The sequence below is a fragment of the Mya arenaria genome, chromosome 14 (genome assembly GCF_026914265.1).
Source record: "Mya arenaria isolate MELC-2E11 chromosome 14, ASM2691426v1".
Taxonomy (NCBI): Eukaryota; Metazoa; Mollusca; class Bivalvia; order Myida; family Myidae; genus Mya; species Mya arenaria.
Genome location: NC_069135.1, coordinates 29,945,509 through 29,964,304, shown reverse-complemented (window position 1 = coordinate 29,964,304; position 18,796 = coordinate 29,945,509). Strand labels below are relative to the sequence as shown.

The 18,796-nt window shown below is 35.0% G+C and overlaps 2 protein-coding genes across 2 annotated transcripts; one reads left to right on the top strand and one right to left on the bottom strand.

Annotated features, from left to right (window-relative positions):
- Window positions 1–282: 282 nt before the first annotated feature.
- LOC128217676 (ras-related protein Rab-43-like) lies at window positions 283–8,068 on the bottom strand. The gene is made up of 4 exons (XM_052924981.1): window positions 7,784–8,068; window positions 6,034–6,217; window positions 5,617–5,762; window positions 283–4,964 (listed from the first exon to the last, which is right to left on the bottom strand). The coding sequence occupies exons 1-4, from the start codon at window positions 7,979–7,981 to the stop codon at window positions 4,851–4,853; spliced, it is 642 nt and encodes a 213-aa protein (XP_052780941.1). The 5' UTR covers window positions 7,982–8,068; the 3' UTR covers window positions 283–4,850.
- A 2,093-nt stretch (window positions 8,069–10,161) lies between these two features.
- On the top strand, window positions 10,162–18,621 carry LOC128216884 (uncharacterized). Its single transcript, XM_052923583.1, has 11 exons — window positions 10,162–10,198; window positions 10,529–10,580; window positions 12,684–12,782; window positions 13,534–13,637; window positions 13,780–13,945; window positions 14,366–14,568; window positions 15,114–15,173; window positions 15,433–15,553; window positions 16,476–16,655; window positions 16,942–17,001; window positions 17,134–18,621. Exons 3-11 carry the CDS (start codon window positions 12,743–12,745, stop codon window positions 17,757–17,759), a joined length of 1,560 nt encoding a protein of 519 aa, XP_052779543.1. The 5' UTR covers window positions 10,162–10,198; window positions 10,529–10,580; window positions 12,684–12,742; the 3' UTR covers window positions 17,760–18,621.
- The last annotated feature ends 175 nt before the right edge of the window (window positions 18,622–18,796 follow it).

Below are 18,796 nucleotides of genomic sequence, written 5' to 3'. Positions count from 1 at the left end.
ATGCAGTTTCAATTACAGCATGCATTTAAAAACTTAAGCAAGACAGTATTCTGCAAACAAAGACATAATGTGAGGGGAGGCATGTTTAATATCCCAGAATGACCTATGAATTCAAGAGTCACCCATTAAATTCAGACATAACTAAGCAAGAAATTCAATAAAGTCTCATGATTAACTTGACTAGTGGTTTCTCTTTAAGATATTAAGTTGTGATCAACTTAAAGGGACACAACTCAAATGCTTTCAAATTTGCTATTAGATAATCCTAATCATACTAGTACACACAGTTCATGTAAATTTATTCTTTATTACCATGTTGAACACAGAGAAAACATTTGCAATAACATGATCATGCAAGTGAACAATATATCATAATAATCTGACATAAAATGGCAAAAAGCTTTTGCACACTAATCGCCATCCAAATTTATATACATACAATTTTATGAATTTAATGATCATCCAGATTTATGTACATTTAATTATGTCGGTTACATACGGTACTAATTATTTTCATACAAAATTGATGACATGAGATTAAAATCAAATATTGATAATATTTCTAAAATAACATAAATTTCGTAAGAACACATTTCAAACTATTTACAAACTAAGAAAAAAATTGGTGCTAATCCATTAATTTCTGTGAATATAAATGCATAAAAACCACTTAAAACTAATAACAGGTAATATCTGTTTTATTATCAAATTGGAGCATGGATGAAATCAACTCAAAATCAAATGAAGCAACTAAAGCAACTACTTTTATATAAAAGTAAGTACAGTTTACCAGTAAAATAAGAAACAAAAATCAACATGGAATGAAATTTATCACAATTTTACTCTGGAGAAAAAGTTAAGTCAGGCAAGATACTAGAGGATGTGTCACAACAGAACTGCCGGTGAATGTGAATACTCATACATATTGCTCAGTCAATCAAGGACTCTAACTCCACAACTTTCATGGCAAGAGTTATGGGGCTTACTACTACTGTGTGTACAGCCATAGTTTACCAGAGGCGAAGGTTCTTATAGCCTGTATGGGCTGCCACTTACACTTTTCCCCCATAAAAGGTATTGATTTTGTTGAAAAAATATTTTACAATATGAAATAAACATCAAAACACATTTCAGGTAGGGTGGAGGATATGCCCTGGAAATTCTAGAACACAGTCTTCACACTTTTTACTAAGTTAGGCCGTGTCTACATGTTACATGTGTTCCAATTGTAAATTTATTAATTTTATGTTAAGTCTCTGAGCAAGTCCTTGCACAAGAACCACAGGTATGTTTTAACAAAGAATCAAAGTCATGTAACGGAATAAGTGAAGAGTTTTCGGCCTTCTGATGGAGTTGTTATCATTACTGTCTGAAAGGATTATTGGATTTCAAATAGGGAAGTGTTGCTTCTTTTGAGATTTTCATGAAACCAGCCCAATGGCTTTGACAATATCTTGGCTTTTTTTTAAGTTAGTAAGAAATGTTAGTTTTGAATCAGTCAGAATAAAAACATAAGATCAAAAAATGTTAATTAACCTTTTTGTCTCCTGAGCATTTTTAATGTAAATACATGATATTCACATATTTGTAGCATTACAGAAATATTGGCCTCCAGTCCTTGCTTTGGCTTTTTTTTTTCTCATGCACTAGGAATTAATAAAGCAAATATTTATTTTCACCAATTCAATTTGGACCAACAATTCTTTTCTGCTCTTCAGGGATAACAAGTGTAAGTTTTAAACTTCACAATCAATTTCAAAGTAAACATCCTAATAATTATATATGTGAACATATTGCACTTCAACAGTATTGCTCATCACAGAAATACATTTCCTGAATAAATTAGAACTACATGAAACTGGTAAGTATGCAAAAACGAATCTTTTAAAGGCACACAACATAGGTTGATATAAACAAAGGAGTTTTAATACCAATGCATTTTCTAGTTTAAGTCATTTGACTTTAATGATCAAAACAAAAAAATGCTTATGATTAAAGTTCAGATAAAAAACATTTGCAATATTTTGGTTTATACTAATTTATTTAAGCTCGATTGTGACGAAAGCTGATAGCTTATGGAATCACTCTCGATTCCGTTTCCTGGGCAGAAACCAGTACTGTGTCCTTTTTAAGAGGCTATTCGAAAGTACCCCTTGAGGGATCAAACCCACAACCTCTTGGGTGAGAGGCGGACACCTATACCAGTAGACCACTCTCACCCTCTTTGCAATATTTTGGCGTTATATTTACTGTAGAATTTGGGGGCACATAGCTATCAATTAAAAAGAAAAGAAAAAAGAAACACATTTATAAAGGCTAATATTTTTTAACTGTACCAAAATAATATGTTTTTTTTGTTTTTATCAATAAAGTCAAAGCATGATAATGCATTAAAATGATTTGTTTTACATTTACCTATAATGTGTGCGTTTTACAACTACAATTAAAGCTAAATTAATTTTGAGACAAACAATACTATTTTTTTTAACATACATGTACATAGAACAATTTACAGCGTTTATATCTGCGTAACAAGTGGTGGTCAGTTACATGTTGCTTCAGTGTAACATGAAGAGTTAGTGCAAGAGACATTTGCAATGACACAATCTTTATAACAACAACATAATATTTACTTCAAAAGCAAAAATGAAAACAACAAAATATTTTCTTGGACCCTTTTCGAAAGTTTGAAACTGACAGACATGTAATTATGAGAGTTTGCGAAAAATGTAAATGTATTACACTCACTGCAAGTTTTTATTGCTTAAAATAAGTTGGTGTTTGTACATTGATCAGGAAACATGTGGCACAGCCGCACGCCTAAATAAACATAATAAGGGCTAACAAATTTTAACTGGACGAGTGTTTGCAATTATATTTATATCTTCTTATCCAGGTTCTGTAAAAATTACTGATTTCACTGGTTAAAACCCAATCAGATCTTATTTACTAAGTAAGTGTAACTTTTTCCCTATATATATAGTTTTGAAGACTAAATAGCATTAATGCCACAACAGCCTTATAATGACAATATGTACATCACACTGATTCCCAAGTTCTTGGGATTCCATAAAGAATATGGCCTTGGTGGAATATTCAGCCTGGCAACCCCTCATTCTAGATGAGTTATTTAAAACTAAATTATGCAGTTTTAAAAGATCCCAATCGAATACATAATTTTTACAAAATATATATATGCAAAATGAAATAAATTAGCTTTAAAAAAGCACATTTTTAAAGGAACTACTTGAAGCCAATATTCAAATAAAATTACTACACATCAGAAGATCAGTACATAACATTGCACTATTTAGTAAAAAATGTACAAAAAATCTATTTATATTTCAATTTTTACTCAATTGGAAAATTTAAGGTCAGTTGGAAAAAAATATATGCTGTGTTTTCTGTTCAGATAAATAAATTGACACTTGGGCACATCACAAACCTCGTTACTGGCTTTCGAATGTGTCCTGAAGTCAAATTTTTCATTCTGACATGGAAACACATGATACACATTATTAGTACACAATATCTTAAAGTTTATACAGTGAATCACAAGGAAATCTAGACATAAAATATCAATAAAAACTAAAATCTTGTGAAAAAAATATACGTTTTCAATAAAAATATCAAAGCGCCATAAAGTCGACTGAAAATGACTTAAAGTAATAGTTTTAAGCATTAACATGATTAAAACATTCAACAATATTTAAGGAACTGAGTAATCCTGACCAGAAAATGAAATAAAGATATCACAAAAATGTATAGCTGACATGTGTGTAGGTAACAGAAAAAATCATCATATTATCTAGCACAGCTAGCCAGTACAAGAATTTCTTATATTTTATCAACAAATTTCAGCTCAGTAGGCTGAGCATCTTTTACATGAAACAAAGAGCCCTGAAAGCAGTTGTAAACACTCGCCTGTTTTTTATCCCTTCAAAAGGGTCATTACTAAACAATTATCAACACCAGAGTTATTGACCTTGCTCTACATGCACATGTTGTTGTTGGCAATGTGTTTACTAAGTTTCACTAAAATATAGAACAATGTTGAGTTATGGCCAAGATTTAAGTGATTCATTTTTGAAATCAGATTAAATTTGTTTTTCTTGGACTCGCATATAACTTAGAACCATGGATCCTGAACAGAAACTTGTGAGGCCCAGCACAGCTCTGTTCAAATGTTACTTAAAAATTTAGAGAGCATCCTGTTTAAGATTAATTGGTCCTCAAGAATTCAAACAATGGGTGAAGGGCACGGGATTCGTAGCAGATTGAAGCACTGAACAATGCTGCCAACAATGACATCAAGGCATCACAATGATTGTATGAAAAACAGACAAGCTTACAAATTCATCAAATACCAGTAACATACATAAAATACCTTGTAAGATTCCAACATTCTCTTAAAACCAAACGATGACACAAGCATAAAAAAGGTGAACAACTCCTTATGAATGGATTCTTTTCAGAAGCCCATATGCCCAAATTCCCTTTTGTTGTGCTAACCAAAAATATAACATGGGTTCTCGTGAAAACATGATATAAGTATGTGTAAGGTTGATGACTTCCTACAAATTGATATCTGTCGTAAGCCTAATTACCCGTTGGAGTGGTATCAGTGTATGTATGGGTTGTAGTGATGACATGACAAATGGGTACCTACAAATGGATTCCTTTGCGCAAGCCCAGTTACACAAAGGTCACACTCTCTTTCAGTCAGTATCAGCAGGGTGCTTGAATAAAGAGCACAACTGCTCTTCACTGCAAGCAAACTTTACACATAAATGTGTATAATTGTATCCCCTTAACCAGTCCTCGTTCTCCTTTCCAGGCCCCTTGAGTCCCTAGCTTGAACAGCAGCCTGTCCAGCCCCCTCCAACAGCTTTTGAGTCAAGCTTGACTCTTTCTGAGTCCCCTTTGTCCAGAGATACATTGCCTCCATATCGCCGCATCAACTCCTGGAAGATAACACATGGCTCACGATTAAAATGACTTACACATAGGACATGTTCATGTATATATTATACATATATATAAAGGACTAGATATATACACATGAAGTAAAAAAAATTATATGATGTGTTTAATGAAAGTAAAACACATGTACTCCAGGCTCCTCCCAGCCTGGCGCAAACATCTTTCCATCAAAAGGGTATGAAGTTAAATTCTCACATCCATATGATAAAATTATAAACTGAATATCCAATTCATTTTATAGAAGTGAAAAAATATATACCAGTAATGGTATTGTTAAGTTAACCTTAAGCTTTCATCTAAATACTGGAATTTATCATGCTAAACACATTACAATGCAATTGTTGTATCAAAATTATTGTTTATTTTCCGTTTTCTTTTGCAATCATTAAAACTTCCACATTCAATAAGTCAATATATCATTTCAAACCATTGCAAGTTTAACAAATGTTTAACTGATACCAAATTTTCCTTTGCATAGATCCCATCATAATATCAACATTCAATTATTCAACATATAATTTCAAACCATTGCAAGTTTTACGAAGGTTTCATTCCATATCAAAAATCTTCTTTGTTGAGGTCTTAGCATAATAACAACATTCAATAAATCAATGTACATTTATCATTTCAAACCTTTGCAAGTTTCATGAATGTTTCATCGACATTGACATTTTCCTTTGCTGAAGTTTCCAGATGGGCTATCATGTTGTGGTGTTGGCAAAATGAGTTCGCCTCGGAGTAGTTTACGTCCCTCATGCTTTCCTGATCTCTCTTATTTCCTTGAATGTGAGGGGTAGAAGTTTTTAGATAATTATACAATGATAACAGTAATCATTTGAGATTTTATTAATTTGATTCATAAGTGGGAAATTTAAGTTAGAGTCTAAAAAGTCAGAAAAGTATATTAAACAATGACTGTGAAAAGCAATGTCTTTGGAATAAATAATGTTCAACATGAATAATGAAAACAAAAGTAGTGTTTGGTATTTAAATAAACAAGAGTCTTTCCCAAATTCTTCAAATATTTTTTCTATCTCGAGCTTATCTTACCAATTAAAATCTGTACAATACTCTGGCCAGCATAACGTTTCACATCATCTAGCCATCTTGGCAGACTATCAAATGAGGTTTTCTTAGTGATGTCATAGGCCATGATGACACCATTGGCACTGCGGTAGTAGCTCTGGGTGATTGTTCGGAATCTTTCCTGACCAGCAGTATCCCAGATCTGCAGCTGAAATGAAACCAGACTCAGGTTAACAAACCATTCATTCTGAACAAACAGTGTATCACAACATACCTGCGCACCCTGTCCCTGACTTCTGCAGCACCCTGCCCTATTTAAGGCCTGGCTAAAACCCTATTATTTCAAAATAAGCTTGTCCACTTTAGTATGACCCATGTTTTGCTAGAGGTGATGGGTGTTGTTTGGAACATGAGTGATGAAAGAGGACTTTTTTTATTCCGAACACAATCCAGTTTTAGTGTTTAGGCTCATGCTTCCACCAATGAGATTGACGTAAGATTCTGTTCAAACCATTTAGACTGATGGTTGTCCGGTCAGCGCAGTGGTTAGCACACTTGCTTCTCACCTAGGTGACCCGGGTTCGATTCCCGGCTTGGGCGCATGTGAGTTTGGTTTGTGGTCACCAAGCCGGACAAGTGGGTTTTCTCCGGGTTCTCCGGTTCCCCCACAACAAAAGACCACACTCTCGCATAAAATCATGCCAGTGAGAGTGATTAATATAATGTTGTAATAACTTGTTTCACAATTCTTGTAAAATAAATATGTTTAAACTAAAACATTTAGAAAGCCCTTACCAAAATAACTGTAAAATCATTGAGCCATTTATTTGCTTTAATAAAGCTGCACTCTTACAGTTTTACCACTGTGACAACTTTTTATGTCTTGGAATGAGCCAATTTGGGCGTAATTATCTGAAAACCAGTGATATAAGACTGTGACAAAATATCATATTTTGGTGCGAAAATTAATGTTTTATGGTTAAAAGCTGAAGGAAAAATGCATAAATCATAGATTTTTTTAACATAAATATGAAAACGTGCAATCTGATGTTTTGTCAGCAGTCTTATATCACTGGTTAGTAGTTACCATGTATTTTCACAAAAATTGGTTTTACAGACAAAAAATAAAAAAAATTGTCAAAGCGTTCAATCTGTTAAATAGCAGCTTTAAGTGAGATTATAAGGAGGTTCATGCATACAAGCTTGCTACTTCTATGGATGCATTTACTGAAACATTAAGTAAGTTAATAATTATTTTGCTTCACTATACTGTTAATTCAGCCAGCCACATAAATGCTGAATAAATGGTATATAGATAAGCAAATATAAACAATATCTATTGAACTTCCAGTACATAGAATTGACAGAATTTTCTGCCAAATACTGGTTTACGCACCAGTCAAGTATAACCACACCCACGTGTTTTTACCTTCCAGATGTCCCCAAAATGCCGAGCGAATGTGGTGGTTTTGTTTTTGCGCTGAAAATAGCTGGGGATGGACCTTAAGACCGAGTCTAAAGCCCCGCTACTCCCCTGACAGGAGGGATATGAAACCAAATAGTTTGTTAACGTGAGCGAACATAGGGCTTAGTTCAAATAATTGTACGTGGCCGATTGCTTTTTACCATTTTTTATGTGGCAAATCATTATATGGCATACAGTATCATTAATTCACGTACAAATTATTTCAACACAATTTCTGGTTGTTTTGATTGGGATTCCAGGTTAAAGCATTTTGATGAAATCTGACAGTGGATACAAATTGACAGCTACCTTCACTAGTTTTCCTTCGATTTGCAGAGTTTTCATTGTAAAATCAACACCAATTGTGCTAGCATGCTTTTCAACGTAGGTGCCAGATTTAAATCTTTGAACTATACACGTCTTTCCCACGTCCGCATCACCAATCAATACAATTTTAAACAAATAATCAAACGTCTCATCCGCGTCTGAATGTGGATGGAAAGCCATCACAGAAGTCAAAATAAGAGGTACAATTGATGCGTCATAAATGTAAATATCACTGTTATGACATTTAACCGGAAGTAAAGTGTACTTCCTGCTTTTAGGCAAACTAGTACCATTATGATTAAGGGATATATTCTACTATTCGAAACTGAGAAGATCACTTCCAGAGTGCATGATTTTCCATAAACTTATACTATACAAATCCCACTTCAACCTAAATTTTACAGATTTTTTTGATACTCTAGTCATTTTAAAATTCAAATTTTGAAATAGAATTCCTTGTTCTGAATCATCAACCGAAAGACAGACAAAAGCTACACAAATACATACTGTTTCCAATCAGTTTTGACTAGATAACATTCATATAACCAGATTACACAAATAAAAAAAAACAAATATTTTAACTTAATCGTCAATTGGAATTTATCCAATGAATCAGTGAGAAGTTCCCTCGTCGCCAACCGAAAGACGTTTTAACATGGCAGTTAAAATTAACTTCCTAGTTGTCTGTGGATGAAAATGATCAAAATACAGTATATTATTCAAAATGATCTTACTCGTATTCTGGTGTCACAACAGGGATCCAATTTCCTGTGTATTTGTTCTTATACACAGCAAATGTGAATACTCCCTATTTTATGTCATTTATTAATATGTATATGTCTTCTGCAGCCTTCCCTATTTCAGTATGTCATTCATTAATATGTATATGTCTTGTGTAGCATTCCCTATTTTATGTCATTAATATGTATATGTCTTGTGTAGCCTTCCCTATTTTATGTCATTAATATGTATATGTCTTGTGTAGCCTTCCCTATTTTATGTCATTCATATGTATATGTCTTGTGTAGCATTCCCTATTTTATGTCATTCATATGTATATGTCTTGTGTAAAGAATAAGCGAAAAATAAAATAAATAATAGACAGCGGTATGCATTTGTTTTGTGTCTAAATTTACTTTTACTTTTAACCATAACCGTTCAATTGTATTTCGTTTGGCGACTCCAGATAACCTCTCAGTATTGTCTAAATGAGCGAAATTCTTATTTTAGTAAATTCCATATTTCTTAATATTTTTGTGTAACTTTTGCCTACATAGCCGTTTATTAATATATGAATAGGATGATTTAAAAAAAAACACAAGAAAGAGTATTTCGGTACATAGTACATTTGACAGAGTCGCACTAGTCATGACCTGGTATATATACTGGACCATGCACATATTTAGGCTGTATTATTATCATAAGCAAATAACACCGAAGAGTTCAATGTGTAGCATTTAAAGAAATGTAGTCTAGATTCCTAGGCGTGCTTAAATTTCATGTTTCAATATATTTTCTGATTGGCATGAAATCGCAAAAAGAGAGAAAAATATTCATCTGCCTATATTAATCTTAGTGGCTACAAACACGTTTTTTACATACGTAAACTAGTATTATTAAAGTTTTACACTTTACGAATAAACTAGGTCCGTGCATGGTTATTTTTTACTTTAAATTTTTAATAACAAAATTGCTGAAAGATAAACATGGAAACAATACAACGAAATAAGACAAGGTAATCCTGACGAATGGACATGGTACGAATAGCACATATACACCCATGGCGACTTCAGCTGAATTCTACTTGACATAAACATGCCTTTTTCGTTTTTTTAAAAGCAGCAGGGAAATTAAATGATGCAAATAAGCAATGCAATAAAGTGTGCCATGCTATCGAATCTCCAAAGCATTGCTTCATGAAGCGGAATATAAAGATTGTGTATGCCGGTACAAGGCCAAATCCAGGCGATAGGGTTTGTTTTGGGTTTTTTATGCGAAAGTCTACCCGTGCAAATCTTGCAGGTAGCTTCTTTTTTTATTATAGATAAACAGACATTTTTCGTGAGGAAGTAATGAATACGTCTTCGAGACTATTGGTTGGAAAATTATTTATTGTTTTGCAGAACGAGAGGTCATATTTTTAAAAGAACCGTGAACACTCATAAAGCATTGATGTAAACATTATGTAAATGCTTAAGCTATGATTTATGGGTTTCATTAAATGTCATTTAAGGGACGCGTCCCTTTGCGGTTTTATACAATACAAAGAGCGACCCCACGCTAAACTTTATAAACAGTTAATTTTACTTCCCTGTATTAGTGGGGTATGTTTACATGCGTTTTTATAGTAACGGCTTTATTATCAGGTGTTCTGTTGATAATACGGAAATTAAAGAGGTTTTTTTTTGTTTGATTTAAAATTGTTTAATTTCCTTATCGTAACTTTTACGTTAATAACTGTATGGCATTTTATAGTAGAATGTGAATTTTGTAGTGTCAACCATGAAAATGTTTATTTTATTATTTGTCTGCGGATTTTCTCTAATTAAATTTTGCGAATCGTTAACAGAAAGTGGAAGCAAATATATTCCCAGGAATAATTGCTTTTCAAAAGAGGTATTTCTTAGAAAAAACACTTTTGTTTTATAGTTTGCAACAGTTTCATAAATTTAATTGTCAATCAATATGTTGCTGAATTTTAAAAATAATTTATGTTTGCCCTTTTAGGATGGACAGACAAGCGACAACGATGTGAGAATAGAGTTCCTTAAAAACAACTGTAAGTAGCAATGCTTTTCTTTTTATTTATTTATATTTTTTTGTTGTTGTTGTTGTTTTTTGGTCGCATTTGTTACTCATTACGCTCGCTCGCTAACTTACTCATTACACTAGCTCGCTCACTTACTCATTACGCTCGTTCGCTAACTTACTCATTACGCTAGCTCGCTCACTTACTCATTACGCTCGCTCGCTAACTTACTCATTACGCTCGCTCGCTCACTTACTCATTACGCTAGCTCGCTCACTTACTCATTACGCTAGCTCGCTCACTTACTCATTACGCTCGCTCGCTCACTTACTCATTACGCTCGCTCGCTCACTTACTCATTACGCTAGCTCGCTCACTTACTCATTACGCTCGCTCGCTCACTTACTCATTACGCTAGCTCGCTCACTTACTCATTACGCTCGTTCGCTCACTTACTCATTACGCTCGCTCGCTCACTTACTCATTACGCTCGCTCACTTACTCATTACGATCGCTCGCTCACTTACTCATTACGCTAGCTCGCTCACTTACTCATTACGCTCGTTCGCTCACTTGCTAATTACGCTCGCTCGCTCACTTACTCATTACGCTCGCTCACTTACTCATTACGATCGCTTACTTACCCTAATGTCACTGCTAGATTTATAATAAATGCGGTATAACATTAGGATGAATGCTAAGTAGCACAATACTGACAAAAGTAGAAAACGCGTATTCATGTATTCCCTTTCTAACCTACTCTTCCGAAAGTAATGTTTATAAACTCAAGATAATCAGAGATAAATAATTGATAAAACATCGCTCTAGTGCAAATCATAATACGACCAATGTTTACAAAACAATCGAGCCTGAGTCATATTTTCATTGTAACTTTTCTCCAAGCATAGCACTGGTGGTGATCATTGCTGAACTGCATTTCCTTTGAATGTTTTATTATTACTTGGAATGAATGGAAATATTATAATTTTGTGTTCCTTCATAAAACTGCTTTTCTAAATTCGACTCAGAATTCAGACTGTTCGTAATGATGGCCCCATTTGTAGGCGTTTTAAAGATGCACTATTACTCCTAAATCAGATTTACCACACTTAAGAAGTGAAGTTATCTTTGTTTTAAGTCTTCGTTTGAAGCAAAATATGACCTTCCGACGTAGCATTTATGACGCAATTAATCACGTGGTATTACACACTGTACCTTATGAGACGATAGTAGATCTCAGTAAATCTTGTAGCATTCATGCTAATCATTTTTTTTTTGCGCTTTCTGCAATTAAATACACGGTTACAATCTTGTTATCAGTAATTGATATTTTCCATAATGCATTATTTAGTATGTAGTTAAAGGTTTACCACTTAAACTTTATGTTTGATATACATGTGTATGTATTGATTTTGAATAAGAGTGTTATTTTATGCACCAGTCAATTGTACCACGGCCCCCCAGGTTCGGGGGTATACCAGGGATAGCTGGGGAAAAGGGCCGTGTTTTTACTTTCCAGGTGGCCCCGCAGGGCCGAGTTACCGCGGTGGTTTTGTCTTAGCGCCAAATTTAGCGGAGATTGGGCCTTATATAGAGTCTCTGGGGTCGGGGGCATTTGGCCGGGGTTTTACCATCAGTTCGTCCCCGCAGGGCGGGGATTTAACCCGGGGTTGGCTGAACCGGAAGTCAAAGTCCCCGCTATTCTCCGGACCTGGGGGGGGGGGGGGCGTGGTTACAACTGACTGGTGCATTAGAATAGAGAGACATAAAACATAAGCTTCTAAACATCCTTCTCATTTGTGTCGTGATGTCAAATATCACTTGCCTACTTTTCAGGTAATATTGCCAAAGAAAATCCTTTGATTATTCTAAAGCTTTGTTCACCTAGAAATTAAAAACCGTTTATTGAAATACATATTGCCTCAAACATGTCTGATGTCAATTGGCCATTCGATTCAACATTGTCATTCGATTCAACAGTGTCAATCAAGAGCGCAGAACATGAAAGACAACTGCTTTTTTACTATAAATTGCATTACAGAACGTGTGAGTCTACGCGAAAACGCACGCTTCGACATTGCATTGATAAAATTGGTGATGATTGAAATGTTATTCACTAGTTCTTTATTTCAGTTCCTCCTCGCATTCAACAGTCTTCTGCAAAACTACCGGTAGCACCACACAGGCTGTATATGAACAAGGAGAGCGTTTCCCTTTCATGGAACATGCCAAGTAAGATTGTTGTGAAGTTTGAAATTTAAAGGTTTTAAGGTCCAAGTTTTGTAAAAGAAAACACATTTGCATACAATGGAAGACTCAGTAGGGCATGGACGGATAATTCTGCCGTTTTAGTACCTAGTCTGGTTCCCTGCTTACTCCAGACTATTTTAGTACCTTGAACGCCAGCAATATAGTTATACCATCTGATGTTTGTGGGGTTTTTTTTCGTAAGTTTTGTCACCTGATTCTTGTTGAATTTAATGACATGGGTTATGACAGGGGTATTTTTTCTTCAAGTGCCTTATTTACACATTTGTCACTGAGACCACATAGCTTTCAAACTGAACTTGTTGGTTTTAGACGACTCGGTTTCTTATAGGTGCTTTAAAATAGAAGTAACCGTGTATTAATAGTCTATGTCTCATGAAATGTATATATGGGTACCTGCGTACCCGATGGTAATTAACGATCGGGTTACCGGGTCCAAAAGTTCTACCCGTCCATTCCCTAGATAAGAACCACAGGCATCTGAATCATTGTTTGTCACTAAAATATTGTTTAAAACCATTTTGGGTACAATGTACAAACAATGATTCAGATGCCTGTGATAAGAACAATATATACTGATATTGTTGTTGTTTAAAAAGGAAACAATATTATTATACAGATACTTATCGACTCCAAATGTTCATATTGGTAGGTTTTGCAATTCCATGGGCTTGTATTTACGTTTAATTCATTGTTGATAACTATATTTTTTCAGGCACAAAACAACTGCAGTATTTCCTGCTGGAAATTACTTACCACTCTAAGAGAATCAGAGTTGAATATGCTCTCATCAACATTACCTCTGCTAGTTTGAAAAGGGTATACTTATTCATGTAAACCTATTTATTTATTTAAAACTACTTATTGATTTATTTATCATCTCTATTAACTTGTTCCTTTATTGAGCTTAGTAGTTGTTTATTTTTGATTTGGTTTTACTTACTTAATTTTCTAAATTCAGGACGAAAAGGTAACATTTACCTGTTTAAATGTAACCCAAGATACAGAGAAGGTCTCAGTAAAACTGTGGGCTCTGGGTTCAGACACTAGAATGGACGGACACACGCTCATGGCGTCCGGAGCGAAATACGCGACCATAACATTGAAGCCCGTCGTTGTTTCGCGAGGTAAGCATTTGCTAACTAGAACGAATATTAATAAGTAGAATGTCGTTTAAATGGAGTTGTTCATTCATCTTTTTCGTTTTTTTTCTAACTTTGAGAAGGCATATGAGTATAACGACGCAAGGCGGTGCATGTTTGTGAAACATTGACTACACCTTTTAGTTCAAAAAGGCAGACACAGGCTCATCACTGACTGCAGTCACACGATCAACCAATGGGTCCCTATTGATGTATCTTGTGTTCAGAAAATCTTGCTCAACTAAGACACAATATTTGGATGAAGGAGGCTGACAAAAGGTCTTCCCTCAATGAAGTAATATGGGAAACCGAGGGTTTACTGTCTTTACTGTCCACTAGCATTCTAGTTGTTTACAAACAACGTTCTAAATTGAAACTTTCTGAATTTATATATTACATTTTCAGATTACATTAGACGAATACAACACAAGGAGGGGTGTCTGTGTCGCACAAAGTACAATATATGGATGGAGGAGTCAGACACAGGATCCTCCCTCACTGCAGTAATACGGGCAACCAAGGGTGAATTGCCTCAACTGGCGGTCAGCCTTCTAGACGTATCGGAGAAGAAGCTTGAGAGGTCAATCATACTCGACCGGCCAAAAGTAGTACGTATGTCTTATACAATTCGTCTGTATGCCGCATTTATTTCGGGAATAATACTTTTCTATGGGTAATACTATTACTGTTTGCTAGCAAAAGGTGCTCGTCAATTAGTGAAACAAAGCGCATCGTATGCGAGGAGACAGCCAATTTGTACAAGCTCAACGAGAGTTTCGGACAGTCATTGACACCATGCCATTCTTCTGTAAATTCGAAACTACGATTCATTTGGTAGTGCGTCCGCTTCGTCAGTAGTTTGTTCACCATGAAACGTGAACGAAGGAGCGAAACTGCGGACATCGAGAGGCTGTTTTTTGTTATGCGTGAAGTGGATTAAAAGGCCATTAACATTGTCCTTGATTCGAAATTCATTTGGTGGCTTTGGACAGATCAAAACCTAAGATCATTCCATTCTTCGAAACATTGAAATACTGAGATCATTTCCAAACAATAGTATCGCAACACTCATATTGATATAGATTGTCTTATATAAAGAATGAAAGCAACATGAATAAGTATGTATATCCTTTTGCCTTTCTCTCTCTTACAGAACCAAACATCCATATCGCACAAATTTGAGGACCTCCCGAATGCAGAATACCGACTTCTGGTACGTTGCATGTTTAGTCCTAGATTTTTTTTAAATATATGTACTACGACTCCAGATCAGGTTTGACATTCTAGTACTAGCCAATTTTGACAGCGTATGTAAAATAGCAGTTTGTCATCAGAATCTGACATCAGAAGTACACATAAAGGGTATACAGTGTTTAGAACATACATTAGCATATATCATCTTTTTGGATTAATTGTCATGTATTGTCTTCATTCATCGCCAGTTTTCTCTATTTACATTTTTTTAATTCTAGATCAATCCTCGCTGTTCTGAGCCATTAGGTTATATGACCTCGTGTGGTCTTATAGGAGCATCGCGGGTAGAATCTTCAGATACATTTGTTATACGCGTCCCCAACAGAGAAATAAACAACCGTACGTATATATTGATAAAGTATACATCGGTGAACCAGCCTTATTGATACATTTGCATTAGCACACCCCGTATTTGTTTTCAAGTGTTATGCTTATCTCTCCTTATATGGGGAGAAAGCATATGTCCCCTCTCTCTCTCTCTCTCTCTCTCTCTCTCTCTCTCTCTCTCTCCATATATGGAGAGTAAGCATATGTCCCCCTCTCTCTTTGTTTGTCTTTCCGTATATGGACAGGAAGCATTTGCCCCCCCCCCCCCTCTGTCTCTCCGTATACGGAGAGCAAGTATATGTCTCCCCCCTCTCTCTCTCCGTATGTCGAGAGAAAGCATATGTCTCCGCCATCTCTCTATGTTTGTATACCCCCCCCCCCCCCCCCACACTCTCTCTCTCTCTCTCTCTCTCCCTCCCTCCCTCCCTCCCTCCCTCCCTCTCTCTCTCTCTCTCTCTCTCTCTCTCTCTCGCACATGTTTTGGTTCTTCGGGGTCATTTAATATGACTTAGAGAATTTTGAAAAAAATACCGCTAAAGCCTGTGTCAGGACTGTTAATCAAACCGAGATTAGTACTTTCGTACTTTAGACGTATTTCGTATTTCCTAAGGATATCTCATTCAGAAAGTACTACCATAATATATCTTTAAAAAAACTAGCTTTTTTCATGGGAAATATTATATCAATAATTACTAATTAGTTATTATCCTCTCTGTAAGGTGTTAATGAAATGTTAGTGTAATGTTAAAGTATCTAATACAATGTTTGATGTTAAAATATTGATTATTAGTTCTTTTTTCATGTCTAAGATTTCAAACCTATCATGGTATCGTTGTATATATATTTAATTGAATGTATTATATTTATCATGCAATGAGGAACACTTGGTGTTCAAAGTACTTAATAAATAAGCTGAATCTTGAATCCTTTACAGGCCAGCAATCCAATAACTCCCAAATCATACAACTCAGTACATCTGCGCTGAAAAATGTTAATACACCTGATGGTGACGATAAAACCGACATGACTGGAATGATCCGAATGGCCCTCATAGTGTCTGCATTTGCTGTCATCGCATTACTAGAGATAGCCGCAATCATCAAACTGTCCACGTGTATGTAGCTTTATTTCATTTACTCAATTTGGTATCTTAACATAATAAGCTGTACGAGATAAGACCATTAATCCGCGGACGCATATTAACCCGACTCCTGAACAATGTGCTCTTCGAACCCACAAGGGTGACACGGTTAAGCTTTAAACTTCTATCAGTAAAAAAAACAATGATCCATTATTCACCTGCACAGCGAAGCAAAGATAAAACAAATAGCTCTTCGATATTTTGTGTATGAAACTAGAAATATCAACAATATAAAACATGAAAAATATAATTCTTTCAGTTTTTCATCGGGCCTTTGATTCACGTCGCATGCGGTCATACAAACAGCTGAAATCGGGAGGTACGTGTAGTTTTTGAATGGTTTAGTAATAAAATAAACTGATTGGAAAAACGTTGTATTTCAGAATTTAATTACATCGAAAGCGAAAGACAATATATCAGATTTAAAATTGCATTTTTGGTTTATCTTCAGGCATGTCAAAGTCATTTGCTACGAAGTCCAGGCGATCTGCAAAAATTGCCATAGTCTTTTGTCCGGCGTCTTCAGAACATGTGAGCAGAATACGATCGCTGCAAACGAGCCTAAAGAAACGTGGACACATCGTACACATATTCGATGAAACCAGCTGCCAAGCTCTTCGGGTCAACTGGATAGATGTTGGGGAAATGATTGTGAAAACCTATACTGATATAATATTTGTTGTTTCTGCTGCTTTGACCGAAATGTGTAAGAAAGAACCTTCCGGTTTCGATTGTTTTCAATTGCAACCGGAAAATAATAACATATCACCTATTGAGAATTATGAATATAACAACGGGTGTGAGCCGGAAAATAGACAAAACTTCCTTCCGCATCGACTTCCAGTTGTTGTTTTGGATTGTTTGAAATCAGCCAATGCATGGCGGAGTAAAAATTGTCCTTATGTAACCGCTGTGCAACTCGTCGAACGCGGACAAAAGGGAAGTTTTGTTGTTTCGGACATGCAAACTGACCACCCAAGCATTTTCAAAAACAAAACTCTCTGCCTTAAGTTCGACAAACGACATGGAATAAAGATTAACAGAGCATACACATATTTGCTGCATCGTTTGCCTTAGAACTATTCAGCTGTTTTACTATTATTTTTGTTTTTATTATGCCTTTAAGGGCGTTTCATAAACTTTTTACTTGATCTACTCGTTGACCTTTGAGTTACTCAGCTGTTATTTATCATAAGTATTTTCGGTTTTTATTATACCTTTAAGGGCGTTTCATAAACTTTTTACTTGATCTACTCGTTGGCCTTTGAGTTACTCAGCTGTTATTTATCATAAGTATTTTCGGTTTTTATTATGCCTTTAACGGGCGTTTCATATTTTTTTCAATGTGTTTGTGTAATTGCGAACGTTTCCCGACTGTCATAAATCGAATATTTGCAATCAAAGACTCCTAACAATGTGTTCACTTTTTTCTTGATCTACTCGTTGGCTTTGAGTTACTCAGCTGTTATTTATTGTAAGTAATTTCTTGTTTTTTTTTATTATGCCTTTATCAGGCGTTTCATGAACTTGTCAATGTGTTTATGTAATTGCGAACGTTTCCCCACTGTCATAAATCGAATATTTGCAATCTAAGACTCATAACAATGTGTTCACTTTTTTACTTGACCTCCATGTTTTCCTTAGATTAATGCAGCTATTATTTATTATAAGTAATTTCGGTTATTATTATGCCTTTATCAGACGTTTCATATACTTGTCAATGTGTTTATGCAATTGCATACGTCTCGCCATTCCAGCTTATGGCCAATATTTGTGTTCTAAGACTAATGATATGTGTTCACTTTTTTACTTGAACTCCTATGTACAGTATTATTTTGTATTATAAAAGTTTTCATATACACCTGTTTTGTATTATATTATATATTTTATGCTCTTTTTGCCATGTATTATATGCTCTTTTTGCCATTAAATTTACGTTCTGAAATATGTTTCATTTCTGAATATCCAAATTTCGTTTTCGTTCAATACATATTGATATAGAACACATATTGATATCGAACACATATTGATATCGACCACGTATTTATATTTACCACGTTTATTTCACTGGAGCAAAGCGATAGGTTTGCAATGTAATCATAAAGCTAAATAAA

Coding starts and splice junctions, on each gene's coding strand:
- LOC128216884 (XM_052923583.1), top strand. CDS start 12,743: ATGAACAAGGAGAGCGTTTCCCTTTCATGGAACATGCCAA. Junction 12,783..13,533: donor CCTTTCATGGAACATGCCAA/GTAAGATTGTTG, acceptor ATATTTTTTCAG/GCACAAAACAACTGCAGTAT. Junction 15,174..15,432: donor ATGCAGAATACCGACTTCTG/GTACGTTGCATG, acceptor TTTTAATTCTAG/ATCAATCCTCGCTGTTCTGA.
- LOC128217676 (XM_052924981.1), bottom strand. CDS start 7,981: ATGGCTTTCCATCCACATTCAGACGCGGATGAGACGTTTGATTATTTG. Junction 6,218..7,783: donor TCGAAGGAAAACTAGTGAAG/GTAGCTGTCAAT, acceptor GTTTCATTTCAG/CTGCAGATCTGGGATACTGC. Junction 5,763..6,033: donor TATTGTACAGATTTTAATTG/GTAAGATAAGCT, acceptor CTCACATTCAAG/GAAATAAGAGAGATCAGGAA.